Consider the following 15,311-nt stretch of genomic DNA (forward strand, 5'->3'; position numbering starts at 1 on the left):
CATGACGCAGATACTGGCTATAAATAGCTTTTGTCATGGAGCATGACACACAGGACTGCGGAAAAGAGTCCTTTGTATTCTCTTGATATTACATTTCTAATAGTTGTTATGTTAAAATGAAATAAGAGAACATATTTTTAAAAAAAACAACTCTGTAATTGATATTGGGTGGTTAAAAACACGGTAAACTTCTAATGTGAGCAGGTTGTGTCAGAGGAGGGCTCCTCTCCTGCCCTCTACAGGCCAGAAGTGGAACCGCTGCAGGAAAAGTACATCGACACGGTCATTCATCTGAAATTCCTTGTCAATTCTTTATGAGCATGTTGACAATTACATGAATATGACTTTGTAGTCAAGTGAACACTGTCTGCTTTAAATCTTAACATTGTAATTTTCACGAAAAAAAATCTCTATATCCAAAAAATATTAGTAAACACACCAACACATAGTCTCTTTTTTCTTACCATGCCAGTTTGCTGATGTTTCAGTGCAAATGGCTGAAACAGCCTGTTTGACGCTGTCGTGTTGCGATCAGTGTCCTCGATGTCTAAAAAGAGAAAACTACCATGATGTCACTGAGGAACGTTTCCTAATCATCTCACTATTTGGATATTTCACTGAGTCAAAGTCTCTCTTCAAGGCAAGGCAACTTTATTTGTATAGCACATTTCAGCAACAAGGCGATTCAAAGTGCTTCACATAAAAGCAGATTTAAAAAACAATTTAGAAAACATTAAAACAGTTAAGAAAAGTACAAATAAAATGAATACGAGTTGCAGTGCAGTTTAGGAAATAAAATGTAGTAGTGAGATGCAGCATTGAGTCTCGTTCAATTAAAGGCAACCTCAAACAGAAAAGTCTTCAAACTGGATTTAAAGGCGCTGAGAGTCTCAGCAGCTGCAGGACGATGGACAGTGACGTCCATGTGTCTGCTTTGACCTGGTTGATGGTTTAGGCCGGTTGTTCTCCACCTTTTCTGAGTGATGCACCTCCTAGTTAGTACCTCCTAACCAGCACAAGGAAAAAAAGATAAGATAATACCCAGCGCTGAGCCATCAGTGTCTGATTTAATATAGAATATATACAATTTAGTTTATGGACTTCCAGTTATATTTGATTGAATATTTATTAATAACACATTTGAGAAGCACTGGTTTAGGCGCACGGAGCTGGAAGTCATTCATCATTCATTCATGTTCTACAAATTATTTCCCCTCCTATTAAAACAGGTTTTGCCGTCATTAATATAATACGGCAGTGCGTCATTTTACGAGCATGTTTGTAACTGAACATGAACATTGTGTTGTTGTGTTGTTTTCTTGTATATCCATAGTTATTCACAATCAAGAAATTAAAAAACAAAGACAAACAGCACTTCAATTTCTATGTATTTCTGGTTTACTGCAAATTATTAGGTTTTTATTTGTAATTTGCATTTTCTAAGATTGTCACACAAAAAAGGAATAAAATTCTGTGAAATTCAAGGATTGGTAAACACATCTTTCCATTTTTGCTTCTGTTTTTTTTTCAGAACACCTTCATGGATGCGTAAGCTGTCATTTAGATTTTACAGCAAAAATAACACATTTCTCAAAACATCTCACACGCTGTTCATACTGATGTTCGTCACTTTCTCGATGTTGGTCACTGTAACTATAAACTCCACATCAGGAAGCAGACTCTGGATGATCTGCGTCAATTGAAAGACACAAATGATTTTGACTCATCGTACACAAATAAGTGTTCAATAACCACACAGATAGATCATATCAGATGGCAATATCAATAATGTCATATATCATAGAAATGAAAGACAAAATTGGACATTTGTGAAGACAGTGACCAACGTTTTAGTGACTCACCTGGTTCATGACTGGAACTATCGCTGTTTCATTTAGCTCAATGTTGGACTTGACTGTTGTCCTGAGGTAGGCCAAAACTGTTCAAACAAAAGGAAATTCATTAAAATCATACCAGACAATCAAGGTGAATTATGTTGTGCAAGCTGAAAATGCACTTACCATTATTTGTTGTGTCAGATGGGGGCCGGTCACCTAAAGAGGGAGGAACTATCTCAATTGCGGGTCCTGGGGAAACGTCAAAGAAATTAGACCCCATTTCAAATCTAGACAGTTGAACAACTCCCTACAAACTAAGTAAATGTACTCACAGTATAGACATTTAAATCTCCTTTACATCTCCCAATAATTCAAATGACTCACGTGTTATTTGTGCAGCACATGAAGCCAAACAGCCAGCGAAGAGAATCAGCAGCAGCATGCTGAAGCTTAATTCCCATAAAAGTGGGAAATCTGTAGTGGAAAAAAAAAAAAGCCTTCTGCCCTCTGCTGATCCCTGGAGTGTCTGGCTACTTTGGTTCTGTACCAGGAAGTGTAACCCTTAAGCAGAAGGTGTGGCGTGAAACAAGAATAGCTCAGTTTCTCAACGACATAAAAAGGCTGGGCAACACAAGCAGGTAAAGAACAAAGATGAACAGATAATGGACACATACAGTTCAAGGAAACCTGAGAGGGAAGTTCACCTTCCTCTATGCAAATTCAATATCAGCGCAGAGGGTTTTTTTTTTTTTTGTGATTCTTCTCAAAGCTAAATAATTTCAGAGCCTGTGAATTATCCAAAGAAAAGCTCAAGAGTGGAATATTTACTATATAATTTTGATTAAACTTAAAGACCCAAAAGCCCAAAAGTGGCAGCAAATTCTTAAGTGGGCAAACAAATAGCTCTAAGTATTTTTCTACTACTTTTTTTTTTAAGACAAAAAAAAAAAAAACAATAAAAAAAAGGGACTTGGGTTTTTTATTTTTATTAAAGAAAAACATACATCAGTTATTTAGATTTTTGTCAAACTAAAGTCTGTTAAGATACATATTGTGGGCACACCCATCTTTTTTTTTGAAGAATAATAGTTAAATGAACATCCTGAACTTTGTTTTTCTTTACAGAATTAAACATCTCATGAGGAGATGGTCGTCTATTAGCACTGACTGTAAGTAGCTGTAATCCTCTGATATCTAATCGTCACTATGGCTTCTTTATGATGCTGCTGCTGCTGCTGCTTGCAGAGCTGGAACGTCCGGAGGTCGTAGGAGGGGAGGTCGAGGTCAGATCCAAGCTCAGCTCCACAGTCTTCATCCCGGGGGACTGAAGCACAGACGTCATGGAGCTGCTGCTGCCCGAGGACAAAGAAGACCTGCAGCACAGAGAGACAGCAGCGACATAAAGCCACAGAGGAAGAGCAGCACAAGTACATAAATACACAGGGTGGTGCATTTTGATTCATATATGTTTCATATTCTAACATTATATCATTTTCATATGTGAATTCTTCTCAATCAGACGGTGAAGCAAACCAGTAGAACCACAGTATTGTTCAGCTGATGGTTACACTGCATTGACAAGAGCAGTTTCCTCAAGCTCACTTTTATATTAGTCCGACCATTTAAACTCATAACCGTCTGCTAAAAAAAAACCCTGATTCTTTCTCTAACCTTTGTTATTATATTATCCGTGGAACAGGTTCAATTTATAATGAATCAAGTCTGACCTGCAAGAGGCGAGGCTTGTCTTGGAGCTCGCATGGCTGGAAGGAGTGGACGATGGGGATGGAAGAGACAGATTGGCCTGAAAGAGAGACACACATTTGTTTTTGCAACTCCATGAAACCCATAAATGACAATAAAGAACAACGTATCATGGCTGAATGCAAAACCAATCCTTTGAATTAAAATACAGTGCAAGTGTCAATTGTTTTGTATACCTGCTGGAAGTAATCCTCCAAAACTAATCTGAGGTCAAGATTGTCCTCCATAGCCTCTCTCAGCATGCCGTTGATGCTCTTATTGAATTCTTTCAACTCCCTCAGCTTTATGTCCTTCTCCTCAAAAGTCTCCGTCTTGGTGTTTTGTCCTGAGCGGATCTCTTTCGTCAGCTTAGCACACTAGCAGATGGAGAGGACACACACAACAACAACAACAAAACAGCTAATAATGTGGTCAAACATACTCGTAATATAAATACACACAACATAATTCCTTTCTCCACTCATAACCCCCAGTGTTCAGGAAAAGTAGGACAGGCATCCGACCTGCTTTCTGGCTCTGCTGATCTTCTCCTGCTGGGAAGAGATTTCTTTGTTCAGTTTACTGATGAGTGAGTGTTTGTGCTCGATCTTCTCTTTCTCCACATTCTCCTCCTGCCGCAAACCCTCTAAGGTATTGTTCATGTCCTGGAAACAGACAGGTGCACACCGACACACGTCACACACAAAAAGCAAGGCACAGGGGCAGACGCAGCTCAATTTCACTCGAGGAATCAGGTCGACAGAGTTGTTGAGTGAATTTATTCATGACCCCACAACACCTAAATAATACATGACGCTGCTTGTATACTACTGAGGAGGAGAGACAGGAATGAAGAGAGACTACTTTAACAAGGAAGATAGTGAATAACACACAGTGGAAAGAGTGTATGAAGAAAGAAAAGCTGTTGTAAGAAAGCCCATTAGAAACAGCATTTGGACTGTAAACTGGGTTGTAATAATAAGAATAATAACAATGTTTTATATACCAAAACATACATCTATTACTGCTAACTGTATAGTAATGCAGTTTTCTATAACCTACTCAGTGTGAATAGTAAAGGAGGAAGTGGGATTTAGTCGAGACCTGATACTTGATTAGAATGTTTGATTATAAACTGTTAAAATGCTGCTGTGAAGAAGAAAAACCTGTAAATCCTGTTGGAGCTCTTGGATATGTCTTTTCTTATACTTCAGCATCTCCTCCGCTGCCTTCAGCTGCCCCTCGAGCTTCAGTTTTTCCTGTTGCTCTGGACCTGAAACAGAAACAGTCTCAATAACTTTGGGATGAATGAGAGTTTCTCTCCTGATTAAACGGACAAAGAGGGAAATGATCCCTGTCAAGAGTGTTGTTAGTTTCATTCTGTCTTCCTGGTCATACGTACTGGATGTATTTACTCTGCTGAGGGATTTGCGAAATGCTGAGTTACTGTTGTTGAACAACTGGATGGTGTTCTCCAGAGCTCTATTTTCCAGCTCCGTCTTTCGGATTTTAGCATCCAGACCGTCTCCCTTCCGCTTGAGCTCCTCTCTATCTTGTGCTGCCTGATGAAAAGCACGCATCAATGATTCAATTGGCTGGTGTTCAGCTTCAGCAGGAATAAAATGAAAGACCTCTCACCTTTGCGATGTAGTAAGCCTGGGGTTTCTGCTCTTCCCCCTCCGGAACCGCTATCGAGAGCATCATGACCTCAAAGCGTTTCTTCATCATGTCGGTCTTGGACAGTTTCTCGTTCAGTTCGGCACTGACACAAAACTTGGCGGTCAATAAAGCGATCGTTCTTCTGTACTAAATATTCTCAATCGCGCAAGAATGTCATGAAACTGAGAGCACAATGTATAGAATAGAGAGCTGGAGGAGCAAAGGCTGAAGGAGAGTGAGATTTTTTTGTGGTCACGGCAGTTTTTTGTTTGTTACCTGAGTCTCTGTCTCTCATGCTCACTGATCCTGAGCTGGTGGCTGAGCATTTCTCTGTAGACCTTCACCTCTTCCTCCCTGTCCTTTATGGCTTTCTGCAGCTCCAGCTTCCTCTTCTCCAAGGACAGCACGCTGCCCGCCTTGTTGTACAGCAGATCCCTCATACGCTTGACCTCTATCTTCATGATGTTGTGGTCCACCAAGTTGTCCTGATTAGGAACAAGTTAAGTCAACGTAGTGCATGGTTTTGTTCTGCGTGCACCTGGTGCGTGTTTTAAGATACATGACATAATGTCAGCTATATTTGAGTGTAAAGGCCTTAAAAAGATTATTATCAGCTGACTGATGACGTCAGCTTTTTGTTATCCGGTATCTACAGATAACATTGACATCTGTGGTTAAAGGTGAGAGCTAGAAATGTAGCTCACAAGCATTTTGATTATTAAATTATCTAATCATCATTTCTTTAAAATGTCAATAAATTAGACATGCTAAAATAAAGGTTCTCACAATGTCCCGCAATCTACAGGCTAAACGGATTAATCACCAAAGATAGTAAAATAATTAAAGATTAATTGAAAATAAGTGTTACATTTACAATTGTATGAAAAATAGAAAAATGACACTTCACACTACTTACCACTAAATGTCTGGTAGTTTAATTTGAATAATAATAAATAGTCATTCAGTTAGTTAGTTACCTGTTTCCTGAGCCTGAGTCTCTTCAGCTCCTTATCATTGATGTTTCCGATGCGGATGAGATCCTCCAACTTGTCGGTCAGATCTTTCTTTTGAGTCTGAAACTTCTCCATCTCCCTCCTCAAATAGCGAATATCAGTCTGTCAGAAACAAGTACATGTGTGAGAAGGGAATAGTTCACTGGTTCAGTGTGGAAAAAAAAGCAGAATGGTGGCGAGGTGACAATCAAACCGACCTCAGACTCCTTGAGGGTGTTGGTAAGCATGGTGGCGGTGTTCTTCTTCTCCTCCAGGGCTTTCCGTAGCTCAGCCACCTTTACGTCGAGCGTTTGTTTTTCATCTGTTTCAATGTTACCTTGCAGCCGTGCCAGTTTTCTAGCCAGGCCATCGATCTCTGTGTCCTACACAATGCAGCAGGAGAATGAAAGGAACGTTTGAGTCCATGTGTTCCTATTGCAGAGTTTAGCAGCAGACTAGAGCCAGCTGGCCAGTGTGATTGTGGAAAGCCACATTTGTGTGTGATGTTGGGTAAGCATGCCTGTTCACTCATCATCATCTTCTGCCTTAATACATCCTTCTCAAGCTTTCGGAGCTTGCTGTCGAGGTTGGTGATTGTGTATTTACTCCTTGAAAGCTGTGTAATCGAATCCTTCTCTTTTGTCTTCAGAGACTGAAAACGCTCTTTGCGACGATAAAGCTTCTCCCCGCAGTCAACCAGCTTGACATCCAACTCCTACAGCAGAGCACAGATAAGACAGGGTTACACAGTAACAGCACACAGTTATTTAGTTTCAGAGTTAGTTTAGTTAGTAGATAATCTATTTGCATCTTTACAGAAAAAAAGAAATGTCTCATCTTTGATTGATGGTCAATTATTATGTCTGTTCATCAAAATATCAATAAAAATAAAACGTGTTTGCTAATTGTTTGTCAAGTATCTGCAGTTCACAACAAATAAAGCACTGACATGATCCGCCAATCACAAGATATGAAGTCCTGCATGAAAGAGGTTGGCGCAACTTTAAATTCATGGCTAAGCAAGTTTATGTTTTGATTGTGCCTAAAAGCCAACAAAAAAGTGCTCTGAGAGGCAAAATGCTCCTGAGATGAGAAAGTAAACAATTATAATAATGTGTTCAACAACAGAATTATTTTACAACTGGCGACGTAGCAAATCACGGGCTTATGTTTCAGGATGGTCAGGCTGCTTACCTTGATTGTTTGTTCCTCCTCCTTGAGGAGGTGCTCCATCTGGTCTGCTCGCTCCTCCTCACTGAGGGCTGTCTGAGTCACAGCTTTCAGCTTCTCTTCCAGTGCACCGTTGTAGGCCCGGGCCTGCTGGAGCCTACAACACACACCCACACACACCCACACACACACACACACACACACACACACACACACACACACACACACACACACACACACATACAGACGGAGCTTGAGAACTAGAGCTAAAGTGCTCATATAGCTGCACACATGTGTTGTAAGATTTCACTGACTTGTCATTGTTATCCTGAATGTCTTTCTTCATCCTGGATATTTGGGACGTCGCAGACTTCACATCGGAGTTTGCTCGGTCCAGTGTGCTTTTGCAGCTATCAAGCTGCAAGACACATGACAATCAACTGCCTCATTCTTGGAACGCACATCCAGCTTTGCCCAAAACGAAAAATATTTGATTACAGGATCCAAAAGCTGACCTCATCCTTCAGCCTTCTGCAGCTGTCCTCCTGCTCCTTCAAACCCTGCCGCAGATCTATAGCATGTCGTTTGCTTAAGGTCATATTCCTCGCCGTTTCCTTGTTGTTGTTTTTCTGAGAATCCAACATGTTCTTCCTCTCTGCGATGGTGCTGTTCCTGTCTCTGATGTTCTGGTTAGCCTGGGCAAGTAGCTGGAAGTAAGAAGGAACAAGACAGGTTTACCCTTTTGACTTGAGTGCATATTAGTTCAACGTGCATGCATCCGTTCTATTGGTTTTAATTGTTCAGAGCTTTATAAAATAATATTACATGTATTTGTATTTGCTTTAGATAAGTCAACATGTCTTTTACCAACAGAAGTTTGAGGTCACAGACTTTACCAAAGCACACTGCTGCATCTCAGCGTCCCGTTGCTTCATCTGGTTAATCGTGTTTTCCCATTGGTGAATGAGATGCTGCGTCTCCACGTGCGTCTGCTGCCAATTTTCTGTTGTTTTATCCAAAGCAATCTGTTTGGAAAAGCACAACAAACGTGTATTCTCATAGACATTGTGAAAGTCTTCAAGATTTAAAAACTGCCGTATGAACTGTGAGAATGTACAGTGTTTTTTTTGTAAGTACCTGTGCAGATAAAGTCTCAGTCAATTCTTTGTCAAGTGCTTTGCGCTTTTCATTGGCCTCCAGTGTCTTCTTTTCTATAGCCATGGTGAGCGACTATATTTTGAAAAATTACAAAGCTCTTTGTTCAGGAAATTGTAAATAAGATATTAGTTTACAAGAAACAGAATATGTGCACACCCTGTTGATGGTAATCTAACACAGCCCTTTTCTCCTCACCTTGATCCTCCGCTCATCTTGCTGGGAGTACTTGATGAGGGCCATTGTGTCTTCATCTTTGCGTGCTGACTCCTCTAAAAAGGCATCCATGGTCTGCTGGTCCCAGTTCATCTGGTTCCTGAACTCCTCTAGCTTCTGTTTGGCCTTGAAGATATGGTTCTGTGGCGATGGACAAAGGTTGAGTTGTATGTTAGCACCAAACAGCTATAGTTGTTTCTATGTTAAAGTATATAATTTGTGTATGGTAGAGACCTCCAGCGTGTTCTTCCTTTCTGCTAAAGATCTCTGCTCATTCTCCATCTTAACAGCCTCCTGTGCTAGGCGACCTGTCTCCCTTTCTGCGATGGCGGTGAGATGTTTTTCCAACTCTCCTTCCCTTCTCTTTGCCTTGCACAGAGCCTGTGTGCAGGAAAATCAAAAAGAGAAACCAATTACAAGAAGAGACATTTGTCTGACATGTAATATACTGTATACACAACATATTACCTACATCAGTATTATCCAGCTCATGTTTAGCATTTTTGAGGTATTCGGTTAGTAAGCGCTTTTGATCCTTGTCCTTCTCAAGTGTGTTTTCCAGTTGCATCAACACCGCCTCTTTGTCACGAATCTGTTGATGAGGAAGTCATTATTTTAAAAGCACAACATACATTCAGTCTGCAACAAGTTTGTTTTTGTCAGAGGTCTCATATGGTTTGCTCATATGTATACAGGCATTTACCAAAAACACAAGTTGCAACTTGTGAATCCTGTACTTATCGCAATATGGTCGCAATGCATAGAGCATTATATATAAATGTTACTGATGAAGCTCATGTGAGCCATGCAGGTTTTCATAGTGTGCCACAGGAGCTGGAATCTATCAATTTGATTATTTAAAGTAAAAATAACAACTTCAGACAAAAATACAAATAGTCATCACTGGCCACAACTGAGAAACCTGAAAGAAATACAAAAAAAATCCATTTAAGCAAATATGTAGTGTAAGTAACTCAATGTGGGCTAAAGTTAGAAACTGTTTGCCAATCAATTTTGTTGTTTTTGTTGCATGTTTTGGTCTGCCGTGAGCAAAATGTATTTGGTTTCATGTTTTGTTAAAAACCGGAAGTCGGAGTGCGCCGTTTAACGTCTAAATTTAATTTTATAACGGTGAATTCGGAATGTATAACGACACTGTTTAGCACTCCCTTGAAGAGAAACAAGTTCTTACGTTGTTTTTTTTATTCATGAAGTTTTTGACACATTTTTTAATCTTATATTTGCCAGTTTTCCACAACGTGTTATGTTCACTTACACCGTTTCTCGGCTCAACTAGCTCATGTCATTGACGGTTGAACTGGAACGTCTTTTTTTTAAGGTTTGAAGGGAACAAAATGTAACTTCCGTTCACTGTCAAACATGCCGTTAGTGTGTGTAGTGTCGGTGTTGTAACCTCTCACTCACCTCTTCTATCAAAGCCTTGTTTGGGGCGTTAGGCTCGGGCACAGCGAAGCGCCCGTCCCAGCCCATCGCGGTCAAGACCGAGTCAACCTCGCTCGACATGTTCCTGAACCTCTCCGGAGTGAGGACACCGTCCGGCCAAAGGTATGAGTGTTATAATCAACTGCTGCGATCGATGGTTTCCTTCTTCACTTTGCTGTTCCAAGCTGTCTGTTGTCAGTTGCCCGTAGCAACCGCTTCTGCCGTAAAACGGTGTCACCACAAGGAGGCAGCGCGTCACCTCACATCGTAAAGTCCATTGAGCCACACAAGTATTTCTCCCCTTCTCAATTCAACTAATGAAAAGTCCATGACTATGCAACACATTCAATGTTAAGACCTCGTTTTGAGGTATAACTCTTCATACAGTATAAAAGGAACCAAGTATGTCGAAAAAAAAATTAGAAGTCATCTCAACTTTTGCACATGGCTTCTCCCTAAAAGTATAACCACTTGTGTATATTTTTTTTAATGATAAAATTTAACATGCCATCCCAATCAGCTGAAAATTCAGTTATACAACTTGGTTAATCTAAAAAAAAAAAATGACTTGCCAGTCATTAAAACATTCTTAGTGTGGCAGCTTTAATAGTTTAAAATTGTTTATGGCATTTGACCTCGTATGACTAAAAACATTGTACTCATTTATTCGAGAAGGCATAAGTATTCTGAAAATTACCTCTAAATTACATAAAAATGGAGAGGCCTGGCAGCTTTAAAGATACCAAATTGAAACATTTATTTTATCTTTATACATTTGTGTTTAAACCAACAGCATTATGCTTAAAAAATTACAATCAATGTTTTATACTGACTTGTCGCACAAATGTATCATAAAACAAAAACAGGAATGCACACAAGAGTATTAAAATTCAATATTTAAAGAACAACATCCCCTCGCGAACCCTCGTGTTTAGATAACAACTCAAAAGTGTGTCTATCTGATTTGGAGCGGAGCCCAACCACATCAATGGGCCAAGATGGTGACTCCTCTCGAGTTGGCTTGAGCGCACACAAAAAGCCCAATACTTAAGATAAAAGTTCCAAACCACCACAAGTTGACCAACAAAGAGATATGCCTTTTTATATATATGTAAATACACACACACATATATAAAGTCTCTGTTGTGTAAAATATTTCAGTCCTGAGGGTTGAAAAGGCAACATAGTTCTCAGCTCAGTGCGGTCTTCTTGTCCTCCGTTCACTGCGCGTTCTGGTTTTTAGAAATCTCACATGGATGTTTCCATAGTGAGAGCAGCTCTCAAACTGCTGTGCTTTTGGTCCCGATGTGTGGTCGTGCAAACTCCACAAAATCATCAATAAGGACGGGCCATGCGCCTATTAGAAGAACAAATGAAAGAAATTCAATTAATTGAGTCAACTATGTGCAAACACATGATTATGGACTGATCTGATATTTGGATACTGTAAGGCCATAATAGGCCCCTAATCAATTAGGCTGTGAAGGAAGAATTACAGGTCATACACACTTGCATCAACAGTGATAAAATAAGATCACTTTTAGCCAACTGTCAATACAAACCTTCCTCATCATAATTTGACATGTCATCTGTGATCATAGTGCTGAAGTCAAGTAAGAGGTTCCAAGTGTCCTTAGGAATTGATCTTTTGTGGTGCTCCTGCAAAAGATGTAGGGCCAAGTTGAAAAAAAAAAGGAACTGAGAAGGAACAATTGTTGCATTTTTACAGTTATCTTAAGGGATCAACTTACAACTAAAAATGTGTTCCACAACTCCAGGAACTTAAATCTTCCAGCCAGTACTAAATTCCAATATGCAATTGCCATTTCTAAATCTGTAAGAACCAGAAAAAAGATTAATATACATATACAAAAAAAGAAAAAAAAAGGTTGATGATAAGTATTAAAGGATTCTTACCCAAACCTTTTTGGCCTGGATTTTTTGCAAAATTAAATGTAAACTGGTAAAAGTCCTTAAATTTCCCATGGTCTCTTAACTCTTGATCCATCTTTGGCAGCTGAGCTTTTAGCTTCTCTATGCTGTCACACCTGTGGAAACACAAAGCAGACTGTTATGATTTGCTGCAAAAAGAGGAACGTTTTTAAAGCGCAATCATCATTGCTTGTTGTAAACCGAGCAATTCTTAAGATTCATGAGTATGTTTCATGATAACTTTGTGAAACTTACAATTAATCAGTTTATACTTGAAACCTTGTAAATAAAACCTATAATTTTTATATTGACAAGCATCTTTTTGCTGCACATCATATGTCTACATACAATATTATATAAAATATAGTAGCTATGCTAGTTTAATGATAAAGTCCACTTTACATAAAACAGAGGAGTTTCATGATTGTTTGAACCATCTGAAAATATATTCTCACCCCTGTTCTGCCATGCCATCCATGAACTCCTGTTTTGAAAATTCACACTGAGTTGCTGCCCTGAACTTCCAGGCTATGAGCAGGACACTTATACTGGCCGGGTCCAGGGCCAGGTCGTCACAGAACTGCTGGATCCCATCAATGCCGATCTTGTTATCATCATGAGGATCTAAATATTAGAACCTTGATTAATTACTTTCCAACCAAATGGATTTTTTTCCAATGAGTAATAGTCAAAATGTTCAGTATTGCAAGTATATATATTGACATCTCGTACCTCTATATCTGTTGTACAGTTGATCAAGCTTCTTCTTGTCTAAGGCCCCCTTTAGATTTGAAACATAGAGCTCTGGATTTTGGAAAAACTTATCCGTGGCAACATCTAGTTTCCAGTCATTCTGTGACAGGCAGGTCAGCGCAGTCTTCTCATTGGATTGTGTGAAAATCATGAACTGACGAACTTTATCCTTCTGTGAAGACTTCAGCTTGTTCTGCACAAAGACATACAAAATACTTGTTGTTGCAACACACGAATCGACTCACGTTCGTGCAAAGAACAGCCAGAGCACCGTTTCAGTTACAACATGTAACTTTCGACTGTAAGAAGGCTTACAATAGCCCCAACATAATGTTCGGCTAAATAAACCCGGAATTATCGATGAACACGTTTGCGCTAAATAACCATAAGACAAGCAGCAATAACATGTCCCCCTGACAGCAGACACCGACTGGAAACGTGTTGAATGGCTGGCTATCCTTAAATAGATAGCATCGTTACATGTGTGATACCACTGAACCACCAAGATAGTCACACAATCCTCCCTACATCATTAAATATGTGAAGCAGTGTGTGTAACGTCGGCTGCTTGTGTTGGGCAGTTGGCTTTAAGGCGAGCTGGCTTAGCTAACGTGAGCTAACGAGGCTGGCTAGGCTCACCGTGAGCTAGTTAGCTTATGCTAATGTCGAGAGCACCGTTTGTTTTCATTACGCAAAGACAAGGTGGGCTACTGAGCGCTGCTTTGTGACTATAGGATTCATCACGAATGGATAGTGTATGTTAGCCTCAGCGGACCGGAGTAAAAAACTATAATTTCTTACCATGTTTGTCTTTGCCCGACTCCCTTTCCGCCCATCCAGCTGGCTAATGCGGGTAAAGTTTTACGAGACACGGAGAAAGTTCTTCCGGTTTAAGTATCATATAGTAAAATAAAAGTATACAATTGGTCACTACTTGGTTACGCCTGACGTTAAATGGATTTTTTTTTTCATTTTCTAGTCATTAAAGGATACAATTTACACACATATCGTTCAGTTAAATAACATTTTATCAAGTATTGAGGAATTCTGATCAAAATTGTGCTTTTATTTGGGAGCAACACTTAGGAAGTGACTCTAGAATTTAAGAAAATAAACTCTTTCCTCGATGTCCGACCTGCCAGACGTTGATCTGGATGTTTAGAACTGCTTTTAAAATATTCCACAACAAATGGAAATCGTACAGACACAGGTTTGTACCCTGGGTGGTACTGAACCTGTCTAAAAATGAGAAGACTTTGCGGCAGGTGAGCGAGCGCTCGAAGGACAAACTCGTCCCGGATGAGGAGGTTTCCAAGAGCCTGCTGCGGCTCTTCAGAGTCCTGCTCAGAAGCCATGTGGAGAATCATGGGGAGCTCCGAGCGGTTCAAGCTCGCTTTCTTGGGCAAGTAACAAGTGAAGAGGACCAGTGTGGAGGAAATGCAGTGTGTGGAGATGATGCTATGTTACAGTCACTAGGATTCTGTCTCGACAGGAAACCGAGCTCTTTACCCTTTGCAGGCACTGGAGTGTTTGTCACCAAAGGATGTGTCCCCAAAGGAGCTACAGTGGCCATGTACCCTGGCACAGTCTATCAAGCATATGAGCCAATTCTCCTCCAGTCCATCAGAAACCCGTTTGTATTCAGGTGTATCGACGGTGTCTTGGTTGATGGAAATGACAAAGGCATCTCCAAAATGGTGTTCAAGTCATGCAGTGGCAGGGACCGAATAGGGCCTTTCATGACGAGTGACACCAGCTGGTTGACATCCAGACCACAAAACCCACTTGCTGTTGGCCAGTATGTGAACAACTGCTCCTACGAGACGCCTGCTAATGTGTGCTACCAGGAATACGATGTACCGTACAATTTTCCTATCCAGCTCCACCAGTATCTGCCTAATGTCAACTACAGCAACGACATACAGAGGCGTCTACGCTGTGTTGTCCTTGTATCACTCAGAGACATTACAGCAGGCGAAGAACTCCTCTCCAACTACTACACCATTGTGCATTAGAGTCAGAGAACACACCGCTGTTCTGCTTTGGTGTCAGAACTGAAGAAAACTTACTTGTTTTCTTAAAAGAAGTACAATTTTCAAAAACCTGTCTTTGTACACTAACATTGTTCTATAATAAAGGCCAAACATACCTTGTATGGATTACTGTAATACGCAAGACACAAAACTGCTCTTTTTTGACAGTGTTGCAGGGTATATCAGGAATATATTGAACGATCCCAGATTAATTGGGCCAGGGAAACAGACCACATAGGATCAGCCTGTTTTAGAGCTGTACAGTGGTGAGGCCACGCTTTTTGAGTTGGCCCCTGACTATTTTCAGTAAAGATATCTCTCTATATATGGCAACACTATCAGCTCCTTGTCCACAATACAATATAGGCAAACAGGAA

The 15,311-nt window shown here is 40.2% G+C and overlaps 3 protein-coding genes across 3 annotated transcripts; 1 reads left to right on the forward strand and 2 right to left on the reverse strand.

Moving 5' to 3' along the window:
- Positions 1 to 2,808: 2,808 nt before the first annotated feature.
- ccdc39 (coiled-coil domain 39 molecular ruler complex subunit) lies at positions 2,809 to 10,416 on the reverse strand. Its single transcript, XM_068571606.1, has 20 exons — positions 10,199 to 10,416; positions 9,246 to 9,365; positions 9,008 to 9,154; positions 8,756 to 8,914; positions 8,540 to 8,632; positions 8,299 to 8,427; positions 7,918 to 8,109; positions 7,717 to 7,820; positions 7,427 to 7,559; positions 6,753 to 6,947; positions 6,451 to 6,615; positions 6,218 to 6,355; positions 5,517 to 5,725; positions 5,220 to 5,343; positions 4,984 to 5,143; positions 4,748 to 4,854; positions 4,106 to 4,246; positions 3,779 to 3,958; positions 3,566 to 3,642; positions 2,809 to 3,211 (listed from the first exon to the last, which is right to left on the reverse strand). The coding sequence occupies exons 1-20, from the start codon at positions 10,295 to 10,297 to the stop codon at positions 3,043 to 3,045; spliced, it is 2,841 nt and encodes a 946-aa protein (XP_068427707.1). The 5' UTR covers positions 10,298 to 10,416; the 3' UTR covers positions 2,809 to 3,042.
- A 532-nt stretch (positions 10,417 to 10,948) lies between these two features.
- dcun1d1 (DCN1, defective in cullin neddylation 1, domain containing 1 (S. cerevisiae)) lies at positions 10,949 to 13,791 on the reverse strand. Its single transcript, XM_068570291.1, has 7 exons — positions 13,703 to 13,791; positions 12,881 to 13,094; positions 12,604 to 12,772; positions 12,134 to 12,264; positions 11,968 to 12,050; positions 11,779 to 11,875; positions 10,949 to 11,573 (listed from the first exon to the last, which is right to left on the reverse strand). Exons 1-7 carry the CDS (start codon positions 13,703 to 13,705, stop codon positions 11,497 to 11,499), a joined length of 774 nt encoding a protein of 257 aa, XP_068426392.1. The 5' UTR covers positions 13,706 to 13,791; the 3' UTR covers positions 10,949 to 11,496.
- Positions 13,792 to 14,035: 244 nt separating this feature from the next.
- setd9 (SET domain containing 9) lies at positions 14,036 to 15,069 on the forward strand. The gene has a single exon (XM_068571357.1). It carries the CDS (start codon positions 14,056 to 14,058, stop codon positions 14,914 to 14,916), a length of 861 nt encoding a protein of 286 aa, XP_068427458.1. The 5' UTR covers positions 14,036 to 14,055; the 3' UTR covers positions 14,917 to 15,069.
- The last annotated feature ends 242 nt before the right edge of the window (positions 15,070 to 15,311 follow it).

This window comes from Clinocottus analis, unplaced genomic scaffold (assembly GCF_023055335.1).
Source record: "Clinocottus analis isolate CAN_PGR_092001 unplaced genomic scaffold, fCliAna1.0.p SCAF_11, whole genome shotgun sequence".
NCBI lineage: Eukaryota > Metazoa > Chordata > Actinopteri > Perciformes > Cottidae > Clinocottus > Clinocottus analis.